This window comes from Hypomesus transpacificus, chromosome 18, assembly GCF_021917145.1.
Source record: "Hypomesus transpacificus isolate Combined female chromosome 18, fHypTra1, whole genome shotgun sequence".
In the NCBI taxonomy this organism is placed as follows: Eukaryota; Metazoa; Chordata; class Actinopteri; order Osmeriformes; family Osmeridae; genus Hypomesus; species Hypomesus transpacificus.
In genome coordinates this window covers 6,445,298-6,466,703 of record NC_061077.1, presented here as the reverse complement: position 1 = coordinate 6,466,703, position 21,406 = coordinate 6,445,298, and the positions used below count along the sequence as shown (strand labels likewise).

General features: G+C 49.8%; 1 protein-coding gene across 6 annotated transcripts in view; it reads left to right on the top strand.

Annotated features, from left to right (window-relative positions):
• Nucleotides 1-21,406, top strand: part of LOC124480230 (ankyrin repeat and SAM domain-containing protein 1A) — a 59,448-nt gene that overhangs the window by 15,051 nt on the left and 22,991 nt on the right. For all 6 annotated transcript variants that reach the window (XM_047039341.1, XM_047039340.1, XM_047039344.1 and 3 more), the window contains 10 exons: nucleotides 5,326-5,622; nucleotides 6,349-6,424; nucleotides 6,600-6,701; nucleotides 6,789-6,875; nucleotides 7,045-7,214; nucleotides 7,438-7,488; nucleotides 8,236-8,362; nucleotides 9,449-9,495; nucleotides 10,648-10,765; nucleotides 14,731-15,269. In XM_047039341.1, the coding sequence (XP_046895297.1) occupies nucleotides 5,326-5,622; nucleotides 6,349-6,424; nucleotides 6,600-6,701; nucleotides 6,789-6,875; nucleotides 7,045-7,214; nucleotides 7,438-7,488; nucleotides 8,236-8,362; nucleotides 9,449-9,495; nucleotides 10,648-10,765; nucleotides 14,731-15,269 (1,614 nt within the window). The remainder of the gene's footprint in view (nucleotides 1-5,325; nucleotides 5,623-6,348; nucleotides 6,425-6,599; nucleotides 6,702-6,788; nucleotides 6,876-7,044; nucleotides 7,215-7,437; nucleotides 7,489-8,235; nucleotides 8,363-9,448; nucleotides 9,496-10,647; nucleotides 10,766-14,730; nucleotides 15,270-21,406) is intronic.

Here is a 21,406-nt window from a genome sequence, read left to right as displayed (position 1 = left end):
GAATGGGCCTGATCAATTTTTCTGCATATTTCTAGACACGTGTGTAGCTGCCTTGTTAGATCCAGTTGTTGCTGCAGGCCAGTGGGGTGAGAGAGAGACAGAGAGAAAGAGACAGAGAGAGAGGTGGGGGGGTGGATGGATGGATGGGAGAGGCCAGAGATGGTATCTCCAGTCTCCAGGCTGTCTCCAGACGAGCATGTTTCATGTGTTTGATTCAATCACATACAGTGCCCTCCAAAAGTATTGGAACAGTGAGGCCAATTCCTTTATTTTTGCTGTAGACTGAAAACATTTGGGCTTGACATCAAACGATGAATGTGAAACCAGAGATCAACGTTTCAGCTTTTATTTCCAGGTATTTACATCAGGATCTGATGCACAAATTAGAAAATATCACCTTTTTGTTCGAACCCACCCATTTGTCACGTGAGCAAAAGTATTGGAACATATGACTGACAGGTGTGTTTTGTTGCCCAGGTGTGTCCTATTACATACATTATTCAATCAATAAATACCACTGAATGTCTACACTCAGGTTCAGATTGGGTAAGATAGGTTTTGTCTATGCAGACTGTATTCAGAGGTGAAAACAACATGAAAACCGGAGCGCTGTCTTTGGGTGAAAAACAAGCAATTGTGAGTCTTAGAGAAGATGGAAAATCAATCAGAGCCATTGCAGAAACATTGGCCATAGCCAGTACAACCATTTGGAATGTCCTGAAGAAGAAGAAAACTACTGGTGTACTAAGTAACAGACGTCGAACAGGTAGACCAAGGAAAACATCAGCAGTTGATGACAGAAACATTGTGAGAGCTGTAAAGAAAGACCCTAAAACAACTGTTAGTGAGATCAGCAACAACCTCCAGATGGCAGGAGTGAAGGTATCACTATCTACTGTTCGCAGAAGACTTCATGAACAAAAGTACAAGGGCTACACCAGAAGATGCAAACCACTCATTAGCAAGAAGAATAGGAAGGCCAGGCTGGAATTTGCCAAAAAGTACAGAGATGAACCTCAAAAATTCTGGGACAAAGTTTTATGGACTGATGAGACAAAGATTAACTTTTACCAAAGTGATGGAAAGGCTAAAGTTTGGAGAAAGAAAGGAACTGCTCATGATCCCAAACACACAAGCTCATCTGTGAAACACGGTGGAGGTAATGTCATGGCTTGGGCTTGCATGGCTTCTTCTAGGACGGGCTCATTAATCTTCATTGAGGATGTAACACATGATGGCAGCAGCAAAATGAACTCGGAAGTCTACAGAAACATTTTGTCTGCCAATTTAAGGAAAGATGCAACCAAACTGATTGGCAGAGCCTTCATCATGCAGCAAGATAACGACCCAAAACACACTGCCAAAACAACAAAGGAGTTCATCAGGGGCAAGAAATGGAAGGTATTAGACTGGCCAAGTCAATCTCCAGACTTAAACCCTATAGAGCATGCATTTTACCTGCTTAAGAGGAGACTGAAGGGAGGAACCCCACAAAACAAACAACAACTGAAAGAGGCTGCAGTGAAAGCCTGGGAAAGCATCAAAAAGGAAGAATGCAAAAGTTTGGTGACGTCAATGGGTCACAGACTTGCTGCAGTTATTGAAAGCAAAGGATTTGCAACTAAATATTAAGTCTTATTCACTTAAATATGTTTTAAGTATATCTGTTCCAATACTTTTGCTCACATGACAAATGGGTGGATTCAAACAAAATGTGATATTTTCTTAGTTGTGCATCAGATCCTGATGTAAATACCTGGAAATAAAAGCTGAAACGTTGATCTCTGGTCTCACGTTCATTATTTGATGTCAAGCCCAAATGTTTTCAGTCTACAGCAAAAATAAAGGAATTCGCCTCACTGTTCCAATACTTTTGGAGGGCACTGTACGACTGGTGAAGTATAAAATTCTGTGCTGTATTCTTGCCCTATAGAGTATATAGGCTACAGCCCTTCTATAATATCTTGGGCTTGGCTTATTCTGAATGTCAGAATGCAGGATTTGGAGTGTGCGACTGTGCATACAACGTCGAGCCTGCATGGTATAGACTGTGTGTGTGTGTGTGAGAAAGAAAGAGAGAGAGAGAGAGAGAGAGAGAGAGAGAGAGAGGGGGAGAGAGGGAGAGGGAGAGGGGGGGACTTGTGGCCACTTGCATGCAGTGGTGTAGGCAGCCCTCTGGCACACAGGCTACAACAGCTGGTCAGCCCCGCCCCCTACTACCACTGCCAGCCCCATGGGCCAGAGCGTGATGTAACCGCCTCCCTCGCTCCACCAGCGAGCTCGTCACGTGACAGAGGTCACTATTCACAGTACGTTAGCGTCTCAGCCCTAGAAGAAGCTGCATGTTCAATCTCTTTCGTTTTCCCTCCTTCTATCCCTCCCTCTCTCCCTCCCTCTGCAGAAACATTCTAGAGTAGCATCCCAACAGTTCAGAGTGCAGTGTAATCTCCAGATGTTCGTGGTTAGTGTTCACTTTACCAGATCTGTGTGTCTGACATGCATCAGCAGCTCTGGATCGGGAGAAAAGACACAGTTGAGTGGTTTGTAGGAAGGTTAAATCAGGACTTTGTCAGTGTAGACATGATGATGGTGCTGTTCAGGAAACACAGCCAGGATGTTGATCCAGCTAAACTCAGCTCTGTGGATAACAGTCAGATGGTCAATCTTGGGTTGTGTGTGTGTGAGAGGGGACCACAACCATATTTTCCAATCCTCATGTGTGTGTGTGTATCCTGTCTCACGTGGTACCTAGTGCCGTAGTGTGGTGGGGTGAAGGGGAGCTGGAGGCTGCAGCGCAGGTCTGACTCATGCTGCTTCTCCACCGTGGTCCATAGAGGCCACCCATGGCTAATACAATCACACACAAACACACACACACAGGCGTACTAGGACTGGCCACAGCAGGAGATGAGGAGGGAGGGTTCTCAGCCATGTCAGCCCAGAGGAGGGGGGGGGGGTCATGTAAGGACACACTGACCTGGTCCAGGTTTGAAGACCAACATCACTCAGTCCTGCACAGTCACTAGGCTGGGTGTTACAAGCCTGTGTTCATACGGATGTTAGGGGAGATTTACCCTGGCGGTGCCAGGCTCTTGGACACTGGGCTGTGAATCATGTTACTGTGAAGTTGATGTAATCAGAGCAGCACGTGTGTGGATCTGCTGGCTGCAGTCATCTAATAGCGCAGAGTAAATCTCTTTAAAAAGCTGCCAGGGATGATGATGACAAAACGCTCGACGGTGCGTCACAGATGTGAGGCGGCAAGCTGCATTGTGTGTGGCTCGGCCATTCTCCTGCAGGAGAGAGAGAAGCGGCAAGGAACAAGAGATACATGAGAGAGAGAAGGACAGAGAGAGATTCTGTTTTTCATTGAAAGGTTTAGCAGAGTATTTGAGTATTTGAAAGAATCTGTTTGTTATATTGGCACGTACAACATGCATGTATCTCAGAATGAAAGAAGAGAGGAAATAAAGGTTCCAGTCCCAAATAAAGGGTTTTGTTCTGGTGTTTTGGTCCTTCCCGGGCTTCGTCTTATGATGTTTGTTTTGTACAGTTCATCCTGGGCAAGTGCGACTCTCTTAGCCTGCCTCTCTCTTTTTTCTCTCTCTCTTTCTCTTTCTCTTGCTTCATTTCTCTCTCTTTTTATCTCTCTTATTTTTCCTTTTTATTTATTTCTCCTTATTGTGTTGTTACTTTCTGGCACAGGGGCGCCTCCTTTTTCTCTTGACTCAAGCTGAGACCTGCTCTGATTGTCTCTCCCCCCACGCTCTGTCTTCACCGTTAACAATGGAGCTGGGTTACCTGCTGATCCCCTCTGGCGTCAGATGGGGCCAGTTGAAAGTGGAGGGGCCAACACCTGTCTGGGGCTGCCCTAAAAACATGTCCCCACCCTCCTCTGACCCGTCTTTAACTGGCAGCACAGAGCCACAGCTGACATCTCCCTCAGGGAGGCTCCCAACCTGGCACACCATCCGTGCAGGCGGGTATTCTCCGGCCTGCTGTCAGCAGCCCCTAGGTGGTTGAGGCGTTGGTGGTATGACTGACACTCTGGGCCCGGCCTCCCCACGGAGGCTGGCACTGCCACGCCCGAACACACAGTGTTGACTGGCACAAAGGAGCTAGCGTGCTCAGAAGTGGGTTAGGTCAGTAGTGTGAATTCCATGGAGCATTCTGTAGTGCATCTCATTTTACCGTAACGGGGCAAATACCTTCCTTTCCCATCCGACCTGTTGTTGGGTACATGCTGCCTACCATCTCAGCCACTGAAGACATTCCTCAGACAACACAATGGAAGGCATGTTATTGACAGGGGCTTTGGCCTGACCATGTTTCAGCCATGTGCGCAGTTGTTCAGCTTAACAGTTGAGCTCATGAACGTTAGTGTATGCCTCCTGCTGGCCACTGGTGGTAGAGTAATAATAAACATAGCATTCCACTTTGAAGGGGGCTTAACTGTTAACAGAATCTTTACGTGACTTTATGGAATCCAGTGTACCTAATTGCTGTGCAATACTTGGCCTGTCAAAATGTCTCCCGTTTCACCAACCAGGCCTCTTCCTAACCCTATCCAGTCCTCCATCTCCTCTAGCTCACCCAGGCCCTGCTGACACACTGAGCCTGGTCCTCCAGCACTGTAGCTCACTGGGTCACCCTGAGAGCATCTGCTCGCTGTCGCCACACGTCCAAACGCACGTCTCCCTCTCTCCCACGCTCAGCCGGCTCTATGTGTTACTACAGCACTCACCTCCGCCAACACTACCCTGTCTATCACTGCATGAACCACTCTTCCACTCCGGAATAACACCCTCTCCTCTCTAAATAATGTGTGTTGTTAGGTGATCTTTAGTCTAGTCATGGTGGTGAAGCCCATGCTGTTGTCAGGAGCAGGTGTTGGGTCTCTGCAGGGGAGGAGGCGGGGGTAGCTGGCAGCTCCACCTGAGGTGTGAATGACAACACATCGGAGGTGATAAGTAGTCTAGTTCTCTCCACATGCCCTTCCCCTTACCATGTAGACTAGTAGCTGTCCACCTCACCATCCCGCAAGCCCCATGCTGAGCTAGCCTGTTTAGCCACCCAACCACCCAGCCAGCCAGTCACCCAGCCACCCAGCCAGCGAAGCCCCCCCCCCCCCCCCCCCCCCCCCCCCCTCCTCCTGGGTTTCATGATGTGCTCATGCTCTTCTGTGACCGCCGATATTGTCTGGGGGTCCCATCTATCAACCCCTGCCTAACCCTTCTTAAGACCCCCTCTAGTCTGTTGTTCCACCCTCCCTGCCTGTCTGTTGACTCAACGTGTTCTAATGCTCACCCTCCCTCCGACCACCAGAACAATGATAACGAGACGCCACTCCACTGTGCCGCCCAGTACGGCCACACCCAGGTGGTATGCCTGCTGCTGGAGGAGCTGACGGACCCCACCATGCGCAACAACAAGTTTGAGACGCCCCTGGACCTGGCCGCCCTCTACGGCCGGCTGGAGGTGGTCAAGCTGCTGCTCAGCGCCCACCCCAACCTGCTGAGCTGCAACACCAAGAAGCACACACCTCTGCACCTGGCCTCACGCAACGGCCACCTGGCCGTGGTGGAGGTGCTGCTGGACGCCGGCATGGACATCAACTACGAGGTGTGTGTGTGTGTATGTCTGTCTACGCCCCTGTGTTTCGTCATGGATCTGCATTGGTGGCTGTGGATGTGCTTGTGTGTGTATTTGTGTGTCAAAATATACCCCTAATGTCATTTTAAATTAAACAACATGCTGTTATGGCCTAAATCTTGTAGCACACCCTAATCTGCCCCAGTAGTTCTTCTACTGCAATATGGGCTTACATTTACTGACTAGGCTTAAGGGAAATGTGTTTTTTTGATGATTGCGGATGATGTTTTTGCTCCCCCTGGTGGAGCCTGTGATCCCCTTCTTCACACCGCTCTGTGCCCTCTATCTGGCCACTCCTCCAACTCTCCTTCTCCTCTTCCCTCTGTCGTGCAGCCAGGGGGTCTGATACGAGGCCCTCAGGCCTTGCGTCCTACAGCTTTTAATTAGCATGCTCCTCTGAGCTGGAAAATGATCTGCTTTGATTTCTCAACCAAGATTATTGTCCATAGTGAAGGGCACCGGTGTGGTCGGGTATAAATAGCCATCCAAGCTTCTGTTTCCTGGTCAGGGTGGTGTGTTCCTGCAGAGCCAGCAGGCCAGGGCCAGGGGAGGATCAGCAGGGCAGCGTGGAGCTCTTTACCTGCGTCTCTGATCTCTGTTAGGGCATGGCAGACTAGCACGGCTCCTATTGATCTCATTTGTAATGGTGGATGTCTGTGTGTGTGTGTGTGTGTGTGTGTGTGTGTGTGTGTGCAGACGGAGAAGGGCAGTGCCCTTCATGAAGCAGCTCTCTATGGGAAGACAGACGTTGTCCAGAAACTCCTGAGGGCAGGTCAGACCCACACACCACCATACACCTCCACTCATTACAAACCTCACCCTGTAGAACCTCTGGAGGACAAACGCATGTTGAATGCAATTTACTGGCTGATGAAGCCAAAGACATGTCATATACTCTTGTCTCAACCCTATACTCTGCATACTCATCTCCCTACTGTGCTTTCTAGGTATAAATGTGAACGTGGTGGACTACAAGGGCCTCACAGCGCTGGACACTGTCAGAGAGATGCCCTCACAGAACAGCCGACAGATAGCTGCCCTCATCCAAGGTAGATAGAGAACTTCCCCTGTGCTGCAGAGGTCACAACTCTCATGGTTTCCTTCCCACCTGTGTGACTTTGATTTCTTTTTTGTAGGTCACCTGAGTGGAAATCCTCCAGATTTAGCCCTCCCTCCTCCTCCAGTCCCCCCACCTCAGGAGAGCCCCAGTCCCAGGAAAAAAGGTGCACTGTAGACCCCTGAACACGTGTAGACCTCTGCTCTCTATACATGTCTTTGTATAGACAGTGTAGACAAAGCTCCCCATGCTCTCCAGTGTCTGAATGAAAGCCTCAATGACCCCTGTGTGTGTGTGTGTGTGTGTGTATGTGTGTGTGTGTGTGTGTTTTGCAGGTGAGATGGAGCAGGTGAGTGAGCTGATCTCAGGGCTGGCCCTGAGGCCGGAGGAGGAGAGTCCGTATGAGGCCCTGTTTGAAGCCACGTCCTGCCACTCCCTGGACAGCCTGGCCAGTGGCAAGTCCTCCGACAGAGACTCTGGACGGCCAGACAGTGACGCTGGCAAGGTTAGCACATAGTACACACACACACACACATACATTAGAAAATACTAGAGATATATTTCCCTTGTTTTGGTGTATTTTTCTGTCTGGATGTAAAGTCCTGATTCTCCACTAGAGGGTGACGATTACCCACACATGACTGGCTGGGAGAGGAGAAGAGCTCGTTTGTCCTTTATGCTTCAGTTGTCAGTATGTTTGAGGTTCTATTCTTGTGTTTCGTTTACAGAAAGACCGTCTGGGCCACCCTACCCACCCTGCCCCAGGCCATGAGGACGAGGTGAGCTTCTGATTCTGATTCTGAGCTCAGAGGTGAGGAGGAGATGTAGGAGGGCCTCCCCACTCCTTACACGTCCTCCAGGATGTATGCAGTGGTCAGATAGGGCTTGAAGAAGTATTTTCAGGCTGTGGTTGCATTAAGATCCACATTCAGTCAAATTCAACAATTCAAAAAATCCCCAAATCAACTGCTTTCTGGCCGAATTCTGTCCCTATTATCTCGTGTCTGTCATGGTGGACATGGGGGTGGAGTTAAACGTACCTGAACCCCCTGTGATTCTTTCCACGTCTGTTCAAATCAAACAATTTCCTCATAAATATTCATCTGAGTGCGGCATGGGGAAAGAGAAGGAGTGATGTGGGAGAAGAAGTGAAGCGGAAAGGGGCCGCTCTGGTAATGGGGTAGAGTGATGGAACCAATCCTGGAAAAGAGTTTGTGTGGCAATATCCTGGCTGTGACAGACGAGGCTAGAGACACTAGAAAGAAAGAACTCTGGTTATGGAAAGTAATTGCCAGTGCCAGGACTCTTACATGACTGTGTTATTTAGCAAATCCACTGTTGCTTTAATGATGTGGTCACTGTCAGGCCTGGCCCTAGATGGGCTGTATAACATCTGAGAGTCAGGGCTGATGTGTGAACAAATGTACAATTCTGAGTTGACTGAGATATTCTTTGCAAGGGGCTCAGATTTAAGATTGACACCCAGTTCAAACATAATGTAATAAGACTTGTCCCCCCCCCCCCAGGCCCTGCACATTAACAGCTGCAGTGATGAGAGGCGGGGCCCGGTGGAGGAAGATCACACCTACGAGCTGCTGCTGTCTGCCCAGACCAAAGGACCCCCGCCCTCCCAGGACCCCCCAGCCCAGAAAGGTACAAGGACAGGACACAGTGAGAGAGGGGAGGAAGAACATCCTCCTCACACACACACACACACACACACATTAGACAGCCCTGCACAATACAGGGTGGCCAGAGGGAGGTCATGATGGATGGGGGCAGTATTGTAGTGTTGTTCCACACATTGTAAATACCTCAGAGGAGTGTGTTGCCTTACTCTTGACTCTTGGGGGAGTCTGCTCTTGTTCGGTTCTATTGTTGTAGGACACAAGCGCGCGCACACACACACGCTACCCATGCTTCCCTTACAACCTCCTGCTCAGCTCTCCACGACCCCTCATTCCTAGCAGGATTACAGAGCGGTTTTAGGACTTGGAAGGGTGGGGAGGAGGGGAATGAGGGGGGGGGGGGGGGATGAGGGGGGGGGGGGGTGCCTTGAGGGTTATTTCCCCCACTGCTCCTTAAATGCTGCCCCATTTGAACTAGCCTCCTGTAACCCTGAGCCTCTGACCGCTAACCTTGACACATGCACACCGGGGAGATCCCACAGCTCCCCAGGCTGATCAGAGGGAGAGGCTGTTGGATTCCTGGCTCAGACCGTACCGAGACCCACACTGCAGCTGCTTTCCCCTCCTCTCACTAGGGTGCTGGCTGGATGCTGAATGGCAAGCAGTATCATTGGATTAAGAGGGATTTCATTAGCAGGCTTTTGTGATCCATAGCTGTTGGTTTTGGTTTTAAACGCACCCCTCTGGGCATCCAGGTCTGTCTGAATCGCAAGGACGTTAACGGACTCATAGTCACTGGTCTGGAGTATGAAGGCGGAGGAACCTTTTCCCTTTGTTCAGAAGTTATTTTTAAGTTTCATGGTGAAAATGTGTTTATCTGTGTCCCCTAATCAGCATCAATTTCATATTTATCTCTGATTTTCTATGAATGAAGGCCCCTGTGTATTCATGTGATGATTGCAATTTTAACCAGGACAAACTCTGCCATGTGCCTAATCATTTTCATATTTTGTTATATGTAGACTCACGCTAATCACGTTGCATAGTGTCACCACTGGCTAATTAGACCATAACTGTATCCCTCTCTGACTTTCTTTCTCTCTCTTTCTAGATAAAAAGGATAAAAAGATCATGTCTTCCAACAGCCTCCTACCTCAGGTATGTCTTTCTCCTCATTCATCCAGTGCTGTGTTCCCTATTCTTCTACCCATATGCACGTACTGGAGGAGGATTGATAGATATAAGTCATGGTAGCATCTCACCTCTGTCCTATGAAATACATCATAAGTGTATCTGCATGGATTGGTTAGGTTTACATTTACATTTAGTTATTTAGCAGACGCTCTTATCCAGAGCGACTTACAGTAAGTACAGGGACATTCCCCCGAGGCAAGTAGGGTGAAGTGAGGGTGAACCGCTCAGCCACCTGACTCCCAGTGTTTGAGTGGAAGTATTGCACTAGGTAGTCAGGGTGTTGAACCTATCTCTCCTCATGCCTCATGCAGTGTTATATAGTGGCGGGGATAGATTAAGTACATTGACAAATTGGAAAAGAGATTCTCAGGGATCCTGCTTGGATTCGGGTGTAAAATCAAATCTTTCTGGTTAACTTTGTGTGTCTAACATGTATTCTCCACATGGCCCTCCACGAGCAGTGTAAATCTCCCTCCCAGCTTGCCCCTTTAACAGGCCATATGGCTGTGTGACCCGCCTCTACTGTCAATCTACTGGGTCTATATTTAGTGGCTAACCGGTCAAACCACACCTCTGGGACACTGCAAGATTTACTGTCCTCTCCTCTATCCTGTCCTCTCTCCTCCATTCTTCATCTCCTCTAATTCCCTCCCTCCTGGCCTCATCTCTTCAGATGCAACTGGAGGTCCCTGTAAAGCTGTCCCGGCTATTTATTATCCTATCATATCTATTTATATTGCCTCCTCATTTTTATGATCCAGTTAGGTGAGGGTTTATTAGGGCTGCCTTCCACATGCTACCATCACATCCACCCTGGTCTGTTTTGCTCGGTCTGCGTCTCCTAACGAGAAGCGACCAGCTTCTTGGCATTCTCTGAGCTCTAATCAGCGGCCGTCTGAGCCAATCCATATCGGAGATGATGCTGCCTCAAGCTGTCCTCTGGCAGCACTAATGGAGGCTCTGCTCCTGAATATACAGACTGACTGCCTAATTCAAACCTGGTAATCATTAGATTAGACTTTTTACCGCCTGCTCTTATGGGATTGGCTGGCTGACACGAGGATGGGTGGTGCCTTTGTTGTGAGCGACAGCTCACCCCTGCTCTCTGTCCCCTAGCCACGGAAGCCCACCGCCCCCATTGAGCTGCGTCCCTCAGGCCAGATGGGAGATACCCTGCACCCCCCCGGACCTGCACCTCTGGGGCCGGGGAGGACAGGCCAGAGAGCCCCTGGAGGTAAGTTCCACCTCAGATCTCCTTCTGCTGTGAAACACAGCTTGGAAACCTGGTATCGCTAACATGACTAACTCTATAGCCTTCATCAGTCATAGTACCAAGCTGTGAGCCCGGAGAGAAGAAACAAAGTTAGTGTGGGGAGCGGAGGGATGTGCCTAGCTAGCAGAATCCCAGCCCAAGCATGTCCGGGTAATGTGAGAGATCCATATTTGCAGAGTGAGATTGGCTGGGCTGGATTAGCGCTGGAAGGGAGGCATGATTGACATTCCTGAGGAGCAGATCGGATTAGGCTTGTTTAGAACAGGCTGATTGACATTTTTTGGCAAGTAAACTGAAGAAACTCATTTACTTGGCAATATGGAACATAACTTCGATCAGATTGTAGCATGGCTCTATCCAAGAACCTCATTTCTGTCTCAAACGGGTAGTGCAGTACAGACTAGCGTTAGGACTGAGGCAGTGTACTGTAACCCTGTCTCTCCTGCTCTCTGTGTCTGTTTCCCTTTATCATAAGTTATTCATTTCTTTATCTCATATAAACCTCTGACTGCACACTCACATGTTCATATCCCTTCCCCTCTACGCACACACACATTCACAGACCTGTGTAGAGACGAGCAGGATATACTGATACAGAATGAAACACAAACACAACCACACATGCACATGCACGTACATACACACACACACACGTACACACACATACACACACACACACACACGTACACGCACACACTGTGGCTGATAAAGATGCCTCTAATAGGAACAGAAGTTGAGCCTGTTCCTCCTCATTTCCATGTGAAAGCAGCTGCCTCCCGGAACGGGGATTAAAGCCCTGCTCACGCCTGCTCCCAACGCCTGCTCCTTAGAGCTGCTCCTCAGAGCTGCGTCTCAGAGCTGCTCCTCAGAGCTGTTCCTCAGAGCTGCTCCTCAGAGCTGCTCCTCAGAGCTGCGTCTCAGAGCTGCTCCTCAGAGCTGTTCCTCAGAGCTGCTCCTCAGAGCTGCGTCTCAGAGCTGTTCCTCAGAGCTGTTCCTCAGAGCTGCTCCTCAGAGCTGCGTCTCAGAGCTGTTCCTCAGAGCTGCTCCTCAGAGCTGCTCCTCAGAGCTGTTCCTCAGAGCAGTTCCTCAGAGCTGCTCCTCAGAGCTGCTCCTCAGAGCTGCTCCTCAGAGCTGCGTCTCAGCTGCACCCCCCTGTCGCCACCCACCTCCCACCTCATCCCTGCCTCACTCCACCTTATTCCAAACCTCAGGATAGTGTTAATGCAAGGTTTGCGTGGGACCCCAGCCCTTGTGGTGTGGAGCGTTAGACTGCATGCTTTGTCAGCAACGACACAGAGCAGATCACCTGTCACATGCACACTCACACATGTTGCTGTCGTCAGCAGGAATCACAAGGGATGTCCCGCAGAGTACATCTACTAGTCAAGCCTTACTACACAGAGCGTTCACGACTAGAGGTCAGTGAACTGAACTGTATCAAAACAATCAAAGATGTCATACCGGTTCCAACACTGTTGCCATGTAGCCAAGACAAAACAATCTACTCCAACCAGCAGGTTATTTGGCCTTGGGCATATGTGACAGGAAAGCACCAGCAGATAGAGGAACTCCTGGAATCCTGCATCAGTATATTAGTTTGACTGTCGTGCTGAAGGATGTCTCTACTATGAAGGATGTGTCTAGAACACACTGCCAGCCTGGCTTTGGCTAACTGGAGGGCCCAGGTGTTAAATACCCCAGCACACAGCAACACAATGCCGTGTCTCTATTTCTCTCAGACAGGAACTCCCTCTGTATCTCTAAAAAAAACAGGAACAACAGATTACATTCAGGTTTTATATGAAGAAGTTTGTCAGTAGTTTTAGATGTAAGACTTAGTAAGAGGTTATTTTTATAATATGTGAGCACAACATAGTATAAAAGGTTAGAAATGTTCTCCAGTCTACATACGCAAAGATAACGTCCCCTTAAAGACGAGGAGTTAGATTGACTTTGGAACGTGGTCTGTATGACATCAAACATTGGTGCTGCAGCCTCAACATGACATTGCTAGTAAAATTTGCAGTTCAGAAGGCCAAATAAAACACACCCGCCCTCTCAGTATTGACCTCACCCCTGTATAAAAGCTGTATAAACACCAGTATGTCTTTCATTCTAGTTACTGTCTGTAAGTGTTTCCAGACGTAGCATAGTGTCAGGGGATGGGGCAGGAAGGGTTAACTCGGTGGGTTAACAGTGTTAGCTTGTTGGAAGCGTAGCAATTTGCTCATTGGGCGTTCACGTTCTCTAGTTGCCAAGAACAGAGTGGGTGTTTGGCCACAGACCTTTCCATATGTTTGTACACACACACACAAGCACACACAGCATTCCCAAACGAGTGCTCAGCAGCTGGTCCTGGTGGGCAGTGGGCACAGGCCAGGGCGTTGGTTGGTACTCTGCCTCATTGCAAACGGCCGGTAAACAGCCAGGGCACAGAGGGCAGGCCAGCCAGCCAGCCCTGCTGTGGCTCTGCTTGAGCTGCACAGATCAGACAGAAGGCTGGGTGCAGGAACCATGCTCCCCATGCAGATTTGAATCTTTCACACTGCCCTCTCTAATATTTCCCTTTGAGAGCTCTTGGAATCACTAACTATGGCATGCTGAGAACTGCAGTTCCCTTGAAGACGGCTTGGTGCGACTGTTGTCTTTGTGTATCTGTCCTCTGAAGGACAAACTAAAACTGCCTTGCTATGTCACTGGCCTGCTGTGATGTCACTGTCCCAGATTCCCTGTCACCAAACACCCTGACCCTATCACCCTGGCCGCCAAAGAGTACACACACACACGCACACACAGAGATAACAGAGTAGCCTTCCTCCCTTGCTCCAACATACACAGCCAAACACACACGCATCCACCATGTGTCAGAAATCTAATTATCAGGACTGGGGCTGTGAGTCAGACTGCTGAGTGGAGCTGGACCCCTCACACCCACCCAGCCTCTGTCCCGGAGCTGCTGTCTGTGGCTGCACCCAGAGGACAGACAGGCGGACGGGCTTAGCGACAGACTCGCTCTGGCTTTTAGAGAAGGAACAGAGAGGGAGGAACAGAGAGGAGGGTTGTCAAGGTTTTTCGAGCCAGAGGGAGAAAGAGAGCAGAGGCACCACCTGGCACCACTCTCAGTCGGTGGCGGACTAGCTGGTGGAAGTGAGGCTTGGGTGTCTGGCTCCGTAGAGGAGGGACCAGCGAGAGAGACGGTCTGTGGTGACCAATATTCCGGTGTAGCACTCAAAGGCAGCGGCTCGACCCGACTCGGCAAGCTGCAACAGTTGTTTTCACAGCTCAGGAGGAGGATTGAGGAAGTAAGTTTGGTCTGAATGTTCATTATGTGACAGGGAGGGTAACGGTGGCTCAACCTCTGGTGTTTGAGGTTGTGTATAGTTGTGTGTGTGTGTGTGGGAGAACGCCTGACCGGGCTTTGCTTGGCCGCTGCTCATATCCTGTTTCATGGTCTCCATGTGTTCCTGTGGGGGAGCCTGAGTGCCGTGTCATTCCCTGGAACCTGGTCTCTGTCTGGGCCCTGTAGCCCCCCTACATGACAGGAGGGCTGACAGGAAGTGAGACAGTGGTGGTGGAGAAAGAGATGGGTCACACTACAGACACGCAACAACATATTTGTCAGATGAATGCAAGCTGGCTTTGGAATTCTGTTACAGTCCAGTTCTTTAGAATGCCAAGGTCCACCTCTCTATTTCTCCCACTCCCTCTTAGTCCCTCCCCTCCTCTCTTTCTCTGTTTCTCCCCCCCTCTCTCTCTTTCTCCCTCTCTCTATATTGCCCATACCTCATAGAATACAATCACAGTTCTGTTTCAGGGGTAGTGTGGGCGGTTTCTTTTCAGCCCTGCTTGCTAGATATTCCTCCTCAGTCCAGCTTCCAGTCCTGACAGCCCTGACTCTCCTTCTCTCCCTCGTCTTCCCTCTCCAGACAACGCACTGCTGGGCCAGGACCTAGGTGGAGGCGTTCCAGAGCAGTTCACCGGGCTGCTGCACGGGTCATCACCTGTCTTCGACAGCCGGGAGGAGCCCTTCAGACTGCCAGGTGCAGAGGCCCCGCCCAGTCAAGGCCCAGAGCCAGCCGGACCAGCCAAAGCCTCTGCCCCCGCTCCTGTCCCTGTCCCAATCCCAACCCCTCTCCCGCCCCCCGCTCCATCCCCGACACGGGCTCCTCCACCCCCTAGGCCCAACATGGCCGCCATCCTGACAGACTTTGACCCCCAAGCCATCTATGCCACTGTGAACAAGGAGCCCAGGGAGCCGCCTGCCGCCTTGCCCGCTGGCAGGATGCGCCCGCCCGGGGACCTGAAGCTGGCCCGCAGCCTCTCCAAGTCTGACTCTGACCTGCTGGTGTCGCCCCCTAGCGAGGAGGAGGGCGGGCTGGGCAGCCGCAGCGAGTCAGTATCTAACTGCTGCATGGGCAAGAAGAGGCTTGAGAAGTCCCCTTCCTTCACCTCAGAATGGGACGAGGTAAGATTACAGTCAGGAGCTGTCGACATCAAACGGTCCAGAACGGTCATTTCATACACATCCCTCAGCCAAGTGTTTAGGGTAGGATTGCAGGGCCACTTTGGACTGTTTGGAAAGTTCAGTGCAGTATAATCCTGTCCTGAAATTTGTGAGCCCAGTGTCACATTGTGGTATTTGAAGTACTCTTTATTCACCTCAGTGTGCTGTCAGTTTGTGTTCTAGCATTGAGGATATTCTTGACTTAATTCACATCTAACCATTAAGCACAGTAATGCTCCGTCTGGATATGAGATAAAGAACTGGACAGGAATGGAGGAATGGAAGCGGAGAGGGAGAGGGAGAGGTGAGTGAACGGGCAAAATTGAAAGATTAAAGGAGACATGAGGATAGGAATAAAAAGGATGGAAAGAGTACCGAGAGAGACAGAGGGTTGGAAAGTGAGCGGAGGAGAGAGACCCCTAGCTGGATCTCTATCCTCCCTCCAGGACCTCTCCTAGGGCTGTCACGCCAGTAGATCAACCTGAGCCACCCTGGAGATGCACACACACATGCATATACACCATAAACACACACACATACACTCCCTGTCTTTCTCTCTTCCACACACTGTCACATTTGACCCCGCTGTTGGTCTTCTGATGCCAAACATAGAACTGTTTGGAATGAATTTCTTCTCCAGGCAATTATCAACGGAGTGTCCACTGCACAACTGTAGCTTTTAAAGATGACAGCCTGTTAACTGTTCAAAGTGATTTCCACTGGCCTCAGCTCAGCTGGTCACTGGTGTCTGCTGTGTATACCCATGCTTGGCAACCATGCCACGTATGTGTGATGCCAGGTCAGCCGGCCCCAGCGGGGAGCTCGAGTAGCTGTCTCTCCACAGTAGAGAGATCACGTTGCTGCTCGCTGTCTGTGACCCTCTCTAAACAGACAGGGGCTTTAATAGCAGCGTTCGGGTCGATAGCTGGGCTGGGCGGTGTGGTTGGTGTGCAGGTGGCCAAAGCTTTTTGGCCCAACCTTCCATGTCCTTTCCAGACCAGAACTCTGGGCTCACCACCCAGCTACGTGAAGGGTCAGATCAGGACAGAGTTGGAGTGTTGGTTCCGACAGATACAATATTAAAATAATTCCATGTTACTGTGACCCCATTTAAGTGGCTTGTTTATCCCAGGCGTGAGGAAGAGTAGGGATGGTCAGTGTTAGAGTACCACCAAGTGGTAGACCACTGTGACTGAAGTTGAGAAAGTTCCACTCACCGATGTTGGTGACTTGTCACCTAAACATTTGATTTGAATCTGAGTCCCATTACCTCAAGGTGCTGAGTCACCCTGGCCACCCGAGGCAATGTTCTGAGCACCATGCCCCTGTCCTCCCTGCTGTCTGGTCCATGTGGGTAATGGGGTCAGTAGAGCGGAACAGCTTGTGTGCCTCCATCTTTTATTCCCCTCGGAAACTTCCAGCACTAAATGACTTAATGGTCTCCTTGTAGTCGGAAGTGTAGGGCCTAATTATAGTGTTTGATAAACGCCTCGCCTTACATAATGCAGGAATAAACAGATGAAGCCTCTGGATGTGATTCTGACGAGTCTGCCCGGTGAACACAGCCTCCAGATCTCCTCTACTGTGATTTGGATGCCCTGGGAGATAGCTGCTTGATCACTACGGATACTTTACTGTCTGCTCCCCTTGGCTACCATGCAGAGAGCTAGAGCTGACCTTAATAATTGATCATAATTGAGTTTAATAATGGATCTGGTTGCATAATGTAAGACTGAACCTCACATTATGGAAGGGTAGCAGAAGGTTTTCCTTTACCCTGGGAATGGTCCTCACTAGCTTGTGGAACAGGAAGGGGAGCTAGACACAGAACAGGTGGCATGGTGTGGCTCTAAGACAAGATCTGAGCAGGATGTAGATGTTCTCAAGGTGCTGGATTGATTAGCATCCCCTGGAGCACTGTGCCTCTGAGCACTGAGCATCACATTCCTCATCTACCTGTTTGGAGGACTGGTGGAATTTCAGTTTACATTTACATTTAGTCATTTAGCAGACGCTCTTATCCAGAGCGACTTACAGTAAGTACAGGGACATTCCCCCCAAGGCAAGTAGGGTGAAGTGCCTTGCCCAAGGACACAACGTCATTTGGCACAGCGAGGAATCGATTCAGCAACCTTCTGATTACTAGCCCGACTCCCTCACCGCTCAGCCATCTGACTCCCCTAGTTTAGGTGCAACATCCTCGATTGTTCCTAATCAGTGTCTTTGGCTATTTCATCTGCAATTTAACAGTGAAACCAGGGGGCTTTGTTGTCACTGGTATGGTATGTGTGTGCGTGTGCTTGTCTGTGTAGCAGCCTGTGAAGCCGAGCAGTTCACATGTTGACAGTTAGCTCAACGAGGCCTTGGAGAAGCATGCTAATGCAGTAACCCAGAGCTGCAGTGGAAGATAACAGACCTGCTGCCTCTCCAGTCATGGCACAGATTAGCAGAATGCACATCCATGAAGGGTGTGTGGGAGAGGGTGAGAGTGTATGTGTAAGTGGAACCCCAGTATGTTCCTACATTAATAGACAGTTAAGTTACTGCATATTTGATGTTGGAGTGTGACATGCCTTTTCAATGTATTTAATAGTTCATTAGGTTTGCCTGCCTGATGAGCAGAGTGACTTCAAAGTCCCATCCTTCATTAATGCTTGTCCTGGTATAAACCACACACACCACCACCAATGGAGTTCTCTGCAGCCAGAGAACTCAGTTTTACTTTGACTCCTTATTTGCCAAGTCTATCGTTATCCTCTGAAAATAGCTCTCCAAGCGTGGACCTTTCATTTTATTTGATGCTCTCTCTCCTCATGTCCCTCCCTTGCTACTGTTGCTGTGAGTCGGCCATCTTGCTGGTCACGGCTGGCTACTCTGGAACACTACTGAGCTGTGTGACAGTGTGTGGGCGGGAGGGGGGGCCCAGGCCACTCCCAAAACTCTCATTGTGTCTTGGGCTGCTTACTTTTCCTTTCCTCACATCTCTCTTTCCCCCTCTCTCTCACTCTTTCCCCCTCTCTCTCACTCTTTCCCCCTCTCTCTCACTCTTTCTCTCTCTTTCTCAATCTCTGTAACACAAGTGCACATATATTCACATTTGATAGCCTGCTGTAGTTTAAACAAGACAATATGACTTGCATGAGGTGTTGACACATGCAGCTGCATTTAAGTGTGTTTGGTGTGTGTGTGTTTGAGTGTGTGTGTGTGTGAGAGAGCGAGAGAGAGAGAGTGAGAGCGGTGTGTGAGAGTGTTTAAAGTGCATGCTAATGCGGGTTCGTCTCGGTCCTGGGATCAGACTGAACATGACAATCGAGGGGGCACATTGTGTGGGCCAGTGAATGCAGATCCCCAGATGGGAGGAGAGAAAGAGAGGGGGAGAGAGACGTACAGACAGGCAGAGGCTCAGAAGGAGACGTGAGGGTGGTCATCTCCAGCCCTCTCCATTTCTGCCTCAGTTTCGATCCCGCGCCCACGGATCCAATGGCCACTATGAAGCCAGCCTTTGTGAGTATTGATTCTCGTACACTCCTCAGCTCAACTGGAGTCTTTTCCACCATGTCCACCTGCAATGAATGGGAATGAAACACTGATGCCGCGCAGATCGCTGTTGTTTCAAGGGCTGTGTTTTGTTTCTGAAGGAGTGTGTAGGCTAGAGAAAAAGCCAGAGGATCTTCTGTCATCTCACCCCCTCATTGTGTTAGTCTGTCAATGGTTAATCCTCTGAGGCATTTCAACAGGCAGTGGAGCACTTCTGGGCTTCCTCCTGGTATTTATGCTCATCTGTTAGCATGTTTCTCAGCTCCTCAGGGAAAGGTTAAACAGACTTCTTTAGGTGAGTTGGAAGAGAAAGTCAGCCTGTATGTTGCTTGAAATGGACCTACGGTACTGAGATCCCAATGTCATGTGTCAGTGTGTCATGGCAAGAGGTGACCAGCAGGAGGCTCTGTCCTCGGATCCCCCAGAGAACACATAGGGGCGCTTGGGACTGAGAGTCATCACAGCTTCTAAAAAGCTTGTGTACGGATGCCTGATGACCTTCACTCTCCTTATCTGTATACAGCGTGTTTGTTTGTTTCTTGATCTAAATGGACACATTCCATTCCTCTGTGGACAAGCATCCGTGGATCACAGAGCTGGTGAGACACGGTGGCGTTCTGAAAGGTCCGTCTGGTCTCTGTGGGCATTCAGTGTCTAGCGCTGATAGCGCTGTGTGTCTTTGTCAGACTGGCAGGGTATATTCTTGGCTCCTGCTTAGAGGATGCTGGGTTTTTGTTCTACACCCAACCCCCCCCCCCCCCCCCCCCCCCCCCCCCCCGGTCTCCCCCGTCCTCCATCCCCCGTCTCCCACTACTATTCTCATGTGGAGTCAGCTTGCCAGTGGAAGACTGGTTGCTGGGCACGCTCTCTCTGCGGCAGCCCTTTATTTCACCCTGAACACACCCTGCCAGCTGTTCACTGGCACCCTCCTGGCCAACTGCTCTGCTATTGCTCTTTTTCTTGATCCGGTCTGTTTCTCTCTCTCTCTCTCTGCTCCCTCTGTCTCCCTCTCCAGAGGGTGGTCTCTGTATCCCTCTGACCCCCCTGCCCCCCTGTCTGCCTGCCTGTCTCCTCAGCTGTTGACCTGTGGGGCACCCTTGACCCCGCTCATTGTAACAGCTCCGTGCCCATACAGAGACCTCTCACAAAGAAGCAACTTTCTCTCCAGGTTTCTGGAGGAATAAAAGGCCTGGAGAGGCGCCACTCTGCTTCAGGCTGGAACTGGTTCCCTAGAATGGACCCCAGTAGGAGCTGTGCTGTTTTGTGGAAGTGTGGTACCTCGAAGGATACCACTGAGCCATATCCCCACATAACGTGGATTTATTTACCCAGCCCCTGCAGTAGATCACACCTGCCTGTCAACACAGCAGCCTTTAAAGATGATTGGAACAGCCGGTATTCCCCTGTCCATTTTCAGCTTTGGTGAAGGGAGGCAGATTTCCGAGGCTGAGTGGAGTCAGCGTGTTTGTTTGTGTGAGCCTGTGCTATGAGCTCACTGTTATTGAGACCGTTAACAGGTGTGTCAACATCTGCTGTATATGATCAACTCTTGTTCTGCTAATACCCAAAGGTGTTCCACTGTCCGGAGGGATACGGGGTCCTTATCTATGATTTGAGCCCAAGGAGGGGATGATAAGATGGATGCTGCAGGGGGAGAGATGGGACGCTGACCCCCACCCCCCTTCCCCATTTCTTTGGAGCCACAGAGCTGGAATCTTACCCACTCTGTCAGACTCCTGATCTTTACTGTCCAAAGCTGCTCATGACTCTGAGCTAATGAGCCCACCATGACTGCATGCGCTGTCCTCCTCAGTGCCGGCTCTGCTTCTGAGAGCAAGGCCGTGTCTTGGTTACCTGGCTCCTACTCCCACATTACAACATCATTACAGCATCGACTAGACACTGCAGAGGACTGCCAACATTCATCCGCAGACTGGGATTTGCCCTTGTGCCACTCGTTAATACAGATTCTGCTTACTGTATATCAGGAATACAATTTACTGTTTGGTTCAAGGAAAGGAAGGAACAGTAAGTCTTCAACATCACAATAGAATGGTTTCTGTAAAAAAACAAAAAAAACAAATGCAAAGTCCTTTAGTCCCTTAAACCTGCTGGATGCCCAGATAGCAGAACCTTTCTTTTTAAATATATTTTTGGGCATTTTTGTTTTACAGTTGGAAAGGGAAGACATGCAGGAAATAGTTTGGACCTGATTTGAACCTAGGCCCCTTTGTTAAGCCTTTAGCAGTATTCGCTCTTACCCAGTAATTCACCTTGGGGGCCCTTTTTTAAAACACTGTGTGCCTCTGCTCAGCACCCTGAAGGGCAGGCATGGCTGGCCAAGCCCTGGGCCGGCTGGGCCGAGCCTGGTCTCTTTCCTGGACTCGTGTCAAATCACCTGAATGATTCAGTTAGTCAGACCTGTTGTCATTGAAATGTCCCATTTGCCAGCTGTCTGTTGATTTGGAAACCGTAAAATGCTCCATGTTTCTGCTTGTTAATTTTTGTTTGTCATTCTTGGCTTTGTTTTGTAAATTGCAGAGAGGAAATGAAACGGCTTC